General features: G+C 40.3%; 2 protein-coding genes across 3 annotated transcripts in view; one reads left to right on the plus strand and one right to left on the minus strand.

The window, feature by feature from the left end:
• Positions 1–2,013: 2,013 nt before the first annotated feature.
• On the plus strand, positions 2,014–9,330 carry LOC117485833 (desmin-like). Of its 2 annotated transcripts, none has more exons than XM_034134542.1 (10): positions 2,014–2,690; positions 4,401–4,461; positions 4,672–4,767; positions 5,700–5,861; positions 6,126–6,251; positions 6,349–6,459; positions 6,694–6,803; positions 6,968–7,020; positions 7,513–7,604; positions 8,604–9,330. In XM_034134542.1, the coding sequence occupies exons 1-10, from the start codon at positions 2,104–2,106 to the stop codon at positions 8,643–8,645; spliced, it is 1,440 nt and encodes a 479-aa protein (XP_033990433.1). In that variant the 5' UTR covers positions 2,014–2,103; the 3' UTR covers positions 8,646–9,330. The 2 variants fall into 2 exon arrangements, 1 of the variants encoding a protein (XP_033990433.1); XR_004556245.1 differs by having other exon boundaries at positions 2,104–2,690; positions 7,513–7,819.
• Positions 9,331–10,575: 1,245 nt separating this feature from the next.
• The window catches only part of tmem198a (transmembrane protein 198a), a 31,354-nt gene continuing 28,043 nt past the window's right edge, over positions 10,576–13,886 (minus strand). The window contains exon 7 of the mRNA XM_034134166.1: positions 10,576–13,690. Coding sequence (XP_033990057.1) covers positions 13,538–13,690 — 153 coding nt within the window. The 3' untranslated portion in view covers positions 10,576–13,537. The remainder of the gene's footprint in view (positions 13,691–13,886) is intronic.

Below are 13,886 nucleotides of genomic sequence, written 5' to 3' on the forward strand. Positions count from 1 at the left end.
AGCATCAAACACTGTCATTCAAACACACACAGACACACACACACACACACACACACACACACACACACACACACACACACACACACACACACACACACACACACACACACACACACACACACACACACACACACACACACACACACTTAGTTGATTTATGCACAGCCATTTTGGAATTTGAGGTCGAGTTTGAACAGATTCTCCTGTCTTTCCAAGTCTAAAATCCAACTTCCAGGGCCGGTTCCAGTCAAAATGTCTGGGCACACAAATATTCTAATTTCCCATGGAGCACACCATAGCTGCCGATTACTAAACTTAAAATAACTAGTGAAACATTAACAAAATAAGTGACTAGACTACAAGATATATATCCAATCTTATGTTGCCATGTGTCTGTTGGAATTGTATTTGGGCAGTTGCAGCAACTTTATAGGGTGATAATATGCTATAAATTCAGCTTTAACCAGGTCATATTACTAACTTTAACGAAATAAATGTGTGGGGACTGTTGGCTTTTAGCTGGTAGAATACTTTTGTAAACCTGGTCAAATAAAGACACAAACGGCTTGATAAAATGTGTATTACAAACTGTTCAAACAATGCATTTATCCAGATCATGCACAGAGAGTGTGTTTGTGTGAGTCTAGTGGAGACCACTCATGATAAAATGGAGAGTGTAAGTGACCTTCCAAGCAGTAGCGCTATCAGTCAGGCTATTCTGCTCCTTATGTAACCAAGGGTAAACACATAACCCGATTGTAGCTCCAAAACTACTGGCAGGGTAACAATTCAAAACATATCAAACATAAATCATATTGCGCAGCATTAAGACGCTTCTAAAGTGATTCGTTTTATGGGATGTAAATGACTACATTAAGAAAGTTTAAGCTTTGAAAAGTAGCTTGGATTAAGATGTCATTTATAAAAAAAAACATCAGTTGTATATCAAAAACATGTATGTGCTTTCATGATCCAGATTCTGTATTACTGTTACAGCTTCAAACTGAATTACGGTAAGTATTCCTTGCCTATTTCAAAAATGCAAAGCTATTTTAAACTGACTTAAAATTAGATGTGATCTATTTAAGTATATCGACATATAGACTGTCGCTCCCCTGTAGATAATATGCCCACAGGATATGGTATTCAGATAGTGTTTATGAAAGAAATATACACACACTAACACACACACCCACACACCCACACATACACTGAAGGCCACCGCCCTTCCCAACTGTTGAAACCCGAACCCTTCAACAGCTGAGTTGAGGGCTCGCAACAGGCAGATGGGGGGAGGAATGAGAGGAGGGGCTGGAGAAAAGATGAGTGGCTGTAGAGAGGGGGAGGAGATATGGAGGAAAAGCCTGTAAAAGAACGGATGATCAAATGGATTTACAAAAAAATATATATAATGTTTTCCTTAAAATGTGGTTATTTATATACAATTTAATTTGTCATATAAAAATAAATAGGTTATGATTTATTATTCTACACATTTCATAGGCAACATGAATGACCAAAAATAATGAGTCATATTAGTAAAAGTGCTTTCTGTTCACAGTGATAAGGACCTAATGAAACTAAAGTTGCACTAAAGCAGGCATATTTCATATTATTGTTTAAAAAAGTTCCTATATATTCTCTATAAATAAAAACAACATTACAGTGTTGCTCATTTATAGTTTGCAAATGATGAAAGTAGTAAATTAGAGTAACCTGGGGTAACATTTCTACTTTCTATGTTGTCGTTGAATTCAATGGACATCTCCAAAATGTTTTCCCAATCTTAAGCCATATCCAGAACAGATCTATGGTGAACGTTGGGTTGGGACCTTGATCAATTCCGGCAGTGATCAATTAACACAATGGGGTTTAAGAACAGTGTAGGAGGAAGTGGAAGAACAGACAGGGGAATGGTGACAGAGGGTGGACGGGCAGGAGGGGTTGGGGTATGAGTGGGTGTGGTATATCTACAAATAGCTGCGCTCAGTGTCTGACATTTCTTCACTAAAGCTCTCTCACAGTTGCCCAGTGGGACAGTTGGTTCTCAGCACCACAAGCGGCTCCATCAAAACCTCAAGACAACCCAACAGTCAACCAGCCATGAGCAAGTCCTACTCCTCTTCGGCCCAGTCGGCCTCCTCGTACCGTCGCACCTTCGGCTCTGGCGTAGGGGCCACCCCAATGCAATCCTCTTTCTCCTCTTCCGGAGGAGCTGGTGGTCGCCGCTCTGCTGCAAGCCACCAGTCTTCCCGAGTCTATGAGGTGAAGAGCACCGGTGTTCCATCCTACTCCGGCTACAGGGTGTCCTCTGGTGCTGGGGGATCTGGGTACGGCTCCTCTTCATCCATGCGCGCCTATTCCGGCGAGAAACTGGACTTCAACCTGGCCGATGCCATGAACCAGGACTTCCTCAGCACAAGGACCAATGAGAAGGCCGAGCTTCAGCACCTCAATGACCGCTTCGCCAGCTACATCGAGAAGGTGCGTTTCCTGGAGCAGCAAAATGCAGTGCTGACGGTGGAGATTGAGCAGCTCAAGGGCCGCGAGGGGCCCGGCCGGGTAGCTGAGATGTTTGAGGAGGAGATGAGGGAGCTGAGGAGGCAAATAGAGACCATCAGCAACCAGAGGGCCCGCGTGGAGGTGGACAGAGACAACCTGGCTGATGACCTGCAGAAACTGAAGCTCAGGTAGGCCAGTGGATGGTTTAATGTGAACCAATGGATGCACCTTTAAAGGGTGGTAATACATAATGAAAAATAGTTGAATGACTCACATGATGCTGAAGATTAAGGAGTGGTTGATAGGAACTGTTCCAGAAAAATAATGAATAACTGAATAGTTTAGAAAGGGTCTTTGGTCACATGTGACTTTTTCTACAGCTGTATTCATCAGAGGTTTCCGACCTTTTGACGCTTTAAAGTAAAGCAATTCCTGCTTCCTTACCTTTGTCATTGGTTTGATATGTCTTTGAGTTGTGAGCAGTGTAACCAAAGAGACATACAACTGGAGAAAAGTCTTCAAACAAGCTCAAGTTAAACTATTTGTAGCAGAATTAATGTACAATGACCTTTCAAGTTTTTCTTGTGACACCTCGGGTGATCTCGACCTCCAGGTTGGCAACAGCTTGTTTACTAGTCTACCCCCAAAACAGAATGCCTCGTTGCTGGATGCTTTTTAGGAAGAGAAATTGTGCTAAATGAAAAGCAGGAGAAATAAGAAAGTGTTTCCCAAATAAATACAATAAAATAAGTAAATTCCAAGCATGTGACTGGGGCAAGTTGCACTTCAATGAGTATTGTAGTCCACACGCTTTGAACAACGGCATTTTTTAAATTTGCTGACAAGAGACATGGCAGAGTAAAAGGAAGAGAGAGTGAGAGAGGGAGATGGAGAGAGAGAGTGTGAGAGAGAGAGAGAGAGAGAGAGAGAGAGGCCCATAGGAATAAAGTTGAGGCAGTCAGACAGACAGACAGCCAATAAACAGAGTTTGTTATTTAAATTTGATGAAAATAATCATTACATAAATCCTAAAGACAGTTTTATATATATGTGTTTATTTGTGTTTATGTGTGGGTGGGTGAGTGTATGTTTCTGACAGAAAGTGTGAGAAAGAGAGAGTGAGATTAAATGTGGATGTATCTCTGATTGGGCTATTTGCAGCTACTAGGTCAGCCTTCTGAATTTTGTATTTCTGTCACTGCGACAGCGAGCTTATATGTACGTGTATACAGAAACACACACACACACACACACACACACACACACACACACACACACACACACACACACACACACACACACACACACACACACACACACACACACACACACACACACACACACACTCACAAACATCCTAATTCAAACACACACATCACAGACACAAACCTTCACTTTTCACTTTCTTTCCAGCAGCCAATTTAAATTGTTGCCAATGAAACCGAAAAAATAACATTGTTTGCTACATACAAAAAGCACAGACCAAAAACAAAAATACTGCATTGATTTAAACTTAACAACCCGTGGAATACCAGAGACTTAAGATACCTTTGAAGTATATGCATACATTTCACGCCTGGATACAGCAGCGGCCAGGGCCAGACCTCTGTTCCCTTACCCTTCTGACACTGACAGTGTGACAGCAGCTGCACATGGGCTGAAAGAGCAAATGTGTGTGAGTGTGTGTGTAGATATGGCTTTAAATAAAAGTTATACGATGTGTCATTGTCTAGTCAGTTCTATTCTTGTTCTAAAAAGAACAGAGAGCCGATAGCTGGAAGAATGAGAGGTGGTAACTAGTTTATCTGTGTCTGGTAATTGGTCTCTGGGGAATAAGCCATGCTCTCCAACACAGATGATGTGTTTTCATACAACTCTTCTTGCTCTTTTCTCTTTAGACTGCAGGAGGAGGTCCACCAGAAGGAAGAGGCTGAGAACAATCTTTCTGCCTTCAGAGCTGTATGTATTGTTATCCCGCAAAATCACAACATTATACCTCAATATTTCTTATATGTTATATTCAAAGCCTGAAGTAAAAACTGAAGCACTACAACTGTCCTTGATTATTCTCTTAACCACTTTCTTCCCCTTATTTCTTGTTCCCCCTGAACTCTTACTCATTTCAGTGGTTCTAATAAAAAATATTGATGTTTCTTTGTTTGTATCCAGGATGTAGACAATGCCACTCTGGCCAGGCTGGACCTGGAGAGGCGCATTGAGAGCCTCCAGGAGGAGATTGCCTTCCTCAAGAAGATCCACGAAGAGGTCTGTTGATTTGTTTATTTGATTTAAAATATGTCAGTATTTCTGCTTACAATCAGTCCACCACATCTTCCGTATGTTTTTACTATGTATGTCAGTAGGACAGTGTGTACTGTCTACTATCATATAACACCTCTGTGCACGGCTGTATGGAAACACTATCTGAGGCTCTGTAGGCATGCAACTCTTCAAAGAGATCAAATATTTCACACTTAAACACACCCACAGATGATAAAGCATATTTATCATGCAAATGTAGATGCAAAAACACTTTCTCTCTCTACACAACAATGCGGGCAGTATGGAAGCAAAGCAAATGTAATAACTGCCGTAGATATTTTGGTGCACTTTCACCCAAAGTCATCAAAGGACAAAACCGTGACACATGCCTGCACAGTTTATGTGCCTCACCATCAGTTTATCATCTCTGCCTTGGCTTTGACGTCTCAGAAATGCTGAACTGACATTTAGTATAGAGGGCATGTCAGCTGCTGTGTGTGTGTGTGTGAGTTAGTTTGTGTGTGTGTGTGTGACAGAAGGAGAAAGAAAAAAAGGAAAAAGAATGTGTGCATGTGAACAGATGCAAAGCTTTTTATATCTTTTGGTTAGACCAGGAGACAGCTGAGTGAAACCAAAGCTTACAATTTGTAAAAAGTTTGAATATTCATTTCGAATTACAATTCAAAATGGTGTCACTGGGCAAATGTGCAGTTTCACATTTTCTCTCTAGTAAATGTCATTGATGTTGGATGCCATACATTGATTTATTGATTCGTTTTAGTTTGAAATCTCCTTTTTTCTTAATGTCGAGTTAGTACAAGTGCTGGCATAAGTGATTAATGTAGACAAGACTTTGCATGTTGTTCTGCCCCTTACAAAAAAAAATGTTTCATAACCTCATACACTTTATTTATTTTTCACCTCTCATTTTGCAGGAGATCCATGAGCTGCAGAGCCAGATGCAGGACACTCAGGTCCAGGTCCAGATGGACATGTCCAAGCCCGACCTGACCGCTGCTCTGAGGGACATCCGCATGCAGTACGAGGGCATCGCCGCCAAGAACATCGGAGAGGCTGAGGAGTGGTACAAGTCTAAGGTAGGGCGGAAGCCAGCTCACTCACACACACACACACACACACACACACACACACACACACACACACACACACACACACACACACACACACACACACACACACACACACACACACACACACACACACACACACACACACACACACACACACACACACACACACACACACACACACACACACACACACACACACACACACACACACACACACACTCACAGGTCATGTGTGGTCTTTAGCTGATACAACCCCCCCTTTCTCCTCAGGTGACTGATCTGAGCCAGGCTGTGAATAAGAACAATGATGCTCTGCGTAACGCCAAGCAGGAGACAATGGAGTTCAGGCACCAGATCCAGTCCTACACCTGTGAGATCGACTCACTCAAGGGCACCGTAAGTACTGAAAGCAACCTCTGTGTTGTTCTATTGCTTTCATTCTGGGTAAGACCCCTTTGTCCCACTTCTAACTTCATGTCTATGTCCCCTGTAGAACGAGTCTCTGCTGCGCCAGATGAGAGAGATGGAGGACCGCACGGGCCGCGAGGCTTCTGGTTACCAGGATAGCATCTCTCGTTTCGAGGAAGAAATTGCTAAGATGAAGGTAACTACCCCATTGACTTCATGCACTATAGCCATTTAAATCTATGAGGTTATAGAAAGCCGCATCAAACTGGTCCACAATTCCGGATATTCTTTTACTCAATGGGAACAATGCCTGTGTTTTTAGAGAGCTATTACAAATATATGATCGAATGTAATATAACTCTGTTGCGTTTGTCCTTGGTGTGATGTTTATCTGAGCAGACAATATAACATTTTATGTATTGACTTAAAGGACGATATGGCTCGTCACCTGAGAGAGTACCAAGACCTTCTCAATGTGAAGATGGCCCTTGATATTGAAATCGCCACCTACCGCAAGCTGCTGGAGGGAGAGGAGAGCAGGTTTGTGTGTGTGGTATTCACATTTGGATGTGTGTGATATTAGAAGGCTTTAGTGTCTTTACTTTCATCTGTCCCAGGGCTGTCATAACCTGACTTTTCAGTAAGTCTGTCATTTTGATTCCCCTCCTATTACCAGCTGAACTCGGTTTTTCTTCTTTTTGCAGGATCACTACCAACATGCCTTCCCAATCTGCTTATTCCTCTATTGGATTCAGAGGTAGGAAAAACACTACACGTGCTTCATGTCTCACATAATAACCGAATACAATTTCACGTTCCAAACGAGTCAATGAGGGGATAAGAAAAAGACTAATAATAGCTTGTGACTGTATATGGCTGGTGCTATTTTGAGGGCATTACATGTTGCAGTGACACATTCTGACCACTGTGGGGAGATATATGACATGTCAGGAAACCTTTGTGGCTTTTTGATGCACTGGGGCAAATATCACCAAGCCACACATCAATAATGACTTAGCCCATTTGCTTGATGTATTAAGAGTTCAAGTGTGCATTTAATCTCTTCTAATTACTTCCACTTTCGCCCCCATTGTGGCTCCTAAAGTAAAAAGCAGTAATTTAAGATAATGTATTAGGTTTCAGCCACGATTCATTCATTATGAGTTTGAATATGTACTCAAGCTGTGTGTTCCTGTCGCTTATTGTGTGAGTCAATGAAGTAGTATAATGTGTGGATGTGTTGTTACAGAGACCAGTCCTGAGTCCCAGAACAAGCGCTCCTCAGAGGTTCACTCCAAGAAGACTGTTCTCATCAAGACCATCGAAACCCGCGATGGCGAGGTGTGAGCGCAAACACACTCACCGATGTTTATTTACATGTGTATACGCATACCATACAATACACCTACATCATATACAGCCCCAGAACACCCAAAGCAATATATACTGTGGCATTAACTGTTTTTAATCTATAAATATCTAGCTGATTTATTTGTATTTGTTATATTCTCATACAGCTGAAATTCTCTATGAGCCAGGGCGCTAGTGCCCAGTCTGTAAGTTACTCACTAATATCCCACCTCCCTTATCTTTTTCTCAGTCAGGGCTGAAAAAAACTACCAGACTTCATTATAGAACAGACTGAAGTTTGCATGTTGCCATGACAGCATGATGGATCCACAGAGTGTTTAAAGCAATCTATGTTTGAAATCTAGGCTGGGCAATCTAGAGAGAACTAAATCACAATATTTTCTATGCAAATAAATCAATATTATGATTGCAGTGGTATTGTAGAATTGACCATTGTAGCTTTCACTACATATTTACAACATTTGGTTTCTGATGAACATATTGACACAAAAAGAAGAGCTAGAACAGACTGGTGGTTTCATAAAAGTACATCCTTAACTTTAATGCAGCCTTTAAAAATCTGAAAATACAACATGTATGCCATTTTATGATATCCAAAAGATAAGACAATATATAGTCTCATATCACAAAATGGATTGCCTATATAGCCCAGCCCTATTTGAAATCATAGCTGCAAAAACCTTTTTGGCCTGTTTACGTAGTAAATCTGGTAGTTTGCCCTGTATATACTCCTATGATTGAACATCAATACCCCACACTGGCTCCCATAAAGCACCTTTACTGTCACTGGCATCTGTTCTTCCCAGACAATCACTTCACCCAGGCACTTCACTCCAAACAATACCTGCTTCACTGTTAACGGAAAATACTCTCACGCATTATCTGCAACACTTTGCACTTATGACATAGATAATGAATATGTTTTCCCTCCATCATAACAATTTACAATACCTCTTCTCTCCTCCTCAGGTTGTGAGCGAGTCCACACAGCACCAGCAAGACATCATGTAAACCAGAAGAGGCAACATCAAAAGCACCATATATTATCAATGAATTACGAAATAGCACACCAATGGACGTCTTCCTAACACAATTTATAAAATAAAACCTATTTTTAGAGCCAGAATGCTGACCATTTTAGCTGATTGAAAAGGAGAACTGTCATTGAAATGAATGCAACTGGTCTTTAGACAATGTACCGTACATCATTAACAGGATAGATGCAGTATTCAGGCAAATGCAGTGCCTTTAGCCTGGTTTTAAAGGAAATGAATTCCAGGAATCATGCTTTATTTGTGTTACTTTCCTTTACCTAAAATCCCTATTATTTACCCATATTTGAAATATCTTGTCTGCATAAATGATGCAATGGCAAGTGTAAAGTTGGAAATGATCATCAAGGCTTGGTGTAGCTGTATTGGCCCAGTATCCAAAGAGGCGTTTGCACGATGCGAGTAACAGTACTTTTCTCTGCACATATTCCAAGCATTTCTGTGCAAATGTATAAGTAAATGAATTGATTAAGAAAGGCTTTTATTTGTGTAATGACTGTGAGATGTCAGAAACACAAGCCTATAATGAGAGAGGAACTTAGGCATGTTTAAAGTTTGAGCTCAATGGCATGTTCTGGGTGTTTAATTGTATGAGGGTGACCATGTTGTGGCCAAAAACTCAAATAAAGACATTTGTAACCATCGTGTGTCCCTTGTGTCAGCCAGTTTCTTAAGATGTCTTCATAAAAGGATATTGTTTTGTGTGTGTGTACATATAGTCCGAGACAGTCTTCTTTTTAAACTCATTAGTATTCCTCAGATAGCGCGCAAAACTTCTTTATGAACTGTTCCTGCTCGCTGCATTTATCATCTGATGTGGGCTGGAGTTAGCTTTCTAAAAGGATATTTGCTTTCCCAGCCGAGCGCAACCCTCTTCTGTTAACATTTAAGGCACTTTTATAAAGAAAATATGAGAAACAGGAGTGATCTCAGTGCAGGGGAAAGTGAAAAATGGCTCCTTAATGAGTTTGCGGGGGTCAGCTTTGTTTTCAGTGGAAAGCAGATTAGCAGAGCATCAACAATGATATAGTCTGTGTGGTTTGTGTCTGAAGTTACTGGACTGAAACTATTAACAAAGATTGGGGGGGGTGGAGAAGGAGGGAGTAAAGAAAGATACAGTAGACAGCATGAAAGGCAAGACCAAGATGGTGGTACAGAGAGCAAACGGGAAAGAAAAGGCGTACAGAGAAAATAAAAAGGACAGAAAAAGAGACCAGAACGATTTAGAGGGAGATAATTAGGCAGAACAAAGAAAGAAACCGACAGATAGAAAGCGAGAGATGGCTTTTCCAGTAGCAATGTTGAGCAAAACTTGGCAATTACTGTCTGTTCACAACTGCTGCCACTGCCAACAGCTTCCCAATCATTATGAGTCAATAAAACGGGTAACATGTGCTGCTTATATTTCCTTCAAATGAACTCAGCTGACCTCAGTGACCTCTCCTCTATCAGCTGCTAAAGTACCTGTTGAGGTTCAGGCGTAATATGTGGCTCCTTTTATTGTGCTGCTTGAAGGTTATTTTTTACTGATTAGATTTTTATATGACAAACTCAGTGTACAAGCTCCAAATGTAGCCTGACACCTACTGTCAGACCACTTTATTGCATATGTGAAGTAAGAACGAGTCATGAAGATGGACTCAAGATGCTACATTTTATCATGTTATGCAAGCATTTTTATAGATTATAGATTTTACAGATTATCTAAACAATCTGACAATGACAAATTAGCTGGTTTTAGTAGTGCGAAACGCTTACATCTGTTGCCTGAACTTGTATGTAAAATGAAATCGGTTGGTGGGATTATTTGGTATGTGTACTGGGTAAAATCAGCCCTGTGATCACTGTGTAAGAAAAGTAAAGAAAAACAAGACCAATAGATTGTAGAATCACAATGTTTATCATAGTTTAGGTCCATATAAATTCATGCTATCAATAATCATAATAATAATAATGATAATTATAATAACCATTGTCTTCAGGTGTTTTTTTACACATTTAAACAGGGTGGTAGGAAAATGAATTGCAATATCTTCTAAAAAATATGGAGTAATGAGTAATCACTGATTAAAAAGAGTCAAGGCTCAGTTTGTTTTTGCTGATTTTCAACATCACACGTTGAAACAAAAGCATGAGAATGATACAAGTGCACCCACCATCCAGTCAAACTAATTGGACATACAGTAGTAACGCAATATAAAAAAGATCTAATCCAATCAGCTGGATACATTACATAAGTGACCATGATGTAAACATGAAAATTAAATTATTTACAGTTCAATATCTACAACAAGTGTTTTCCATACATATGTTCAGCAGTTATGGGCAATCACAAAAAGTATTAGTAGAAAGAAAAGCAAACGATAATGATGTTACAAGCGCACTACAGTAAAACCCCAAAAGAAGAACCAAACAGGACTCACATGTTAGCAAAGCCCCTAATACAACTTCAACAGCCACTACTGCAAAACATTATAGGCGTAACATTGATACAGTAGAAAGGAAGGTGGCTTAGCATAATGCATGTTGAGAGGAGGGAAATTATTCATATTATGCCTTTTCAAAGCCCTTTACATGGACAAGTTTAAACAGAGAGAGGAGAAGATAAAATAAATTGGTCCTATCAAGATTCACTATAGATGTTACCTTTTCTGTATGCTGTGGATATTGAGACACTTCATTAGACGTACTTCCACAATATTCCTTCAGTCAATGTGGATTGGGACCAACAAACTCAAAATGGAAATCTGAGGTTTTCACATGACGACAGTGACACATTGAAACATCGACACATTGGACAAAGTTACACAAGGGTTCTCATGCAGTTATGGGTTAAGGTGAGAATGATTGGTCCTTCCAGTGATTAGCCACATCCCTTCAACTATTAAGAATTTAAGTACAGTACCGTGGAATATTTTTGTACATCTAAAACTCATAAAAGGTAAACTCCGACATAAAAAGGACGTAAAACACAATCCAAGTGATCATAATCTAGTTACAGTACCATTTAGTCTCAGTAGGAATTGTAACATTAGTAGTGCTTTTTGTTTATTCTAGGAAACTACAGTAACTTAAGTCAAAACAGGTTAAAATAAAACTAAAATATCTCCTTTGTACTGAGAGAATTCCTGTGCAAATCTAACTTCCCTTCAGTACCACGATTGTAACGTTCGGAGCAGATCAGTATTCAAATGCAACTGACACGCAACATAACACACAATATAAACAGATAAACAATAAGTCAAGAACAAAAAGGTCCAGCAGTAAACATTAGAGGGCGCCATTTGCAAATGATTTCATCTTTTCACCATGTCTTGACATTTACAGGAGATTATGTTGCTTCTTCTCATTTTCATCACTTTACACTTCATCCAATCTATAAAATTCACATCTTTACTGAACCTGTATATATTAGCAAAAAGAAGAAACACCATACAGCATGTTTTACATACATTTCAATGAATCCCCCTCTCTGCCAATAAGTGGTGCAATCCGTCACTTGCCACAGGGCTTCTGCTCATACTCTCACACAGCAACACACTATATTAACCATATTTACTGCCATGCATTGTCCCCTCTGAAGCAAATGTCACATTTCTGGATGACCAGTATCCGAGAGCAGTTTCTTGTCTCTCTGCCTTAACATCATACTGTTGACAAATTCACAACATGTAGATAGTCTTTAGGATTAAGAAGGATGAAAGCAACACGAGAGCACTTACAAAAACATGTCGACAAAGATAATTACATAAAGTAGCTTACAAAAAAGCTTTAAATTCCAGGAAAAGAAGAAAGAAGAAGAAGGGTACGGATGTTTCTTCTGCTCAGGTCCGTGGTTATAACAGCCGGCGATCGAGGGCAAAGGGAACTGATGACACGTAAGCACATTTCCCTTGGAAATTGGCATTAATGTAGGCGGTGATACATGGAGTGTTCATGGATGGGATAACATAACAAATTGTCTACGGGGTGAACTCTTTGATCCATGCTCACCTGAAAGCAGTCCCAGTTCTGCATTTTGAAGTAGCAGAAGACTTGTGCTGGCTGCCATGTCTGGATTCACAAGGTGTCAGAGGAGATAACAGGCTGACTTGATGTACTCCTCACTTCCTACAGCGACCTTTCGTGCAGAAAATGATGAAGAAGAGCTGCCTTTCTGTTTCAGTTTTTGCTGTGTTTTTTTTATGTTTTTCTGAAAGTTTCCTCTGTGCGCACTGAATAGTTGAAGCAAGAAGTTTTCTCCTTAATTAACCTTGAACTCAAGATACAAAGAATAGGTTATTGACGGTTGTGCTACCTTGACTTTATACAAGCCACATGATGCATTTCATCCAAAATGAGGCAGCCCTCCTGTGAAGAAATTAATGTTTTGATTGTTTCCCACATTACAATCCCGTTGGAAATGACTTCTTATCATTTGAAGCGACCAGAAGATTCTTTAAATCAAATGTTCAATGGTGAAATTTCAATCAACTTCCCAGAAGACAAGTTAATTATTTCCAGTGTCCTGCAGACCAGGATAGTATCATGAGAGGTTTAAAGTCAAATATAGTTTGGGATGACTCATGACTCACGAAGCAATCTGTTCTTGCATCTTAAGAACGAAAAAAGCTTTTCCCTTGTATCTTAATGTTCATAAAGAACTAAACAGGACCAAACTGGTCAAATAAATACAACTTGTTAGAGAAAACCAGTGTGGGACACAACACCTTATTTGGATAACTCAGTTACTGATGTGTTAATTGGCAGTTAATTAGATTGGCAAAGTTAGGTTTTCTATAACATAGATTTTTGAAGTATTTCTGCGTGATTGTGGGTGTGGTCTGGTGTGCACTTGTTCATTTTCCTGTCTCAGATGCGAACTGGGGGTCCGCTGGGGGCCGTAAGGGGCACTCGAGAGCCGCAGTCGTAGTCGAGTTCAGCCATCCGGGAGCGGCTCATCATTCGGTTTTGGGAGTACGCTCGTCTGTCTGTTTGTCTGTCCCTGAAACTCCGGATGTAGCTCTGTGGACAGACAGGGGTTGGGTTAGGAAAATACAGTGAAGTGGGACATTTGCAACTGCTGCATATAGCTGTCTTCTAGTTGCAGGGGAACCTCACTGGAAATCACAGCTCCTGGCCAACAAATAGTCCCACACATAGCCCAATGTGAATGTTAGTATGTGGTAATCTAAGATAATTAATGTGCTGAAAAACGAAG

This window comes from Trematomus bernacchii, unplaced genomic scaffold (assembly GCF_902827165.1).
Source record: "Trematomus bernacchii unplaced genomic scaffold, fTreBer1.1, whole genome shotgun sequence".
Taxonomy (NCBI): domain Eukaryota; kingdom Metazoa; phylum Chordata; class Actinopteri; order Perciformes; family Nototheniidae; genus Trematomus; species Trematomus bernacchii.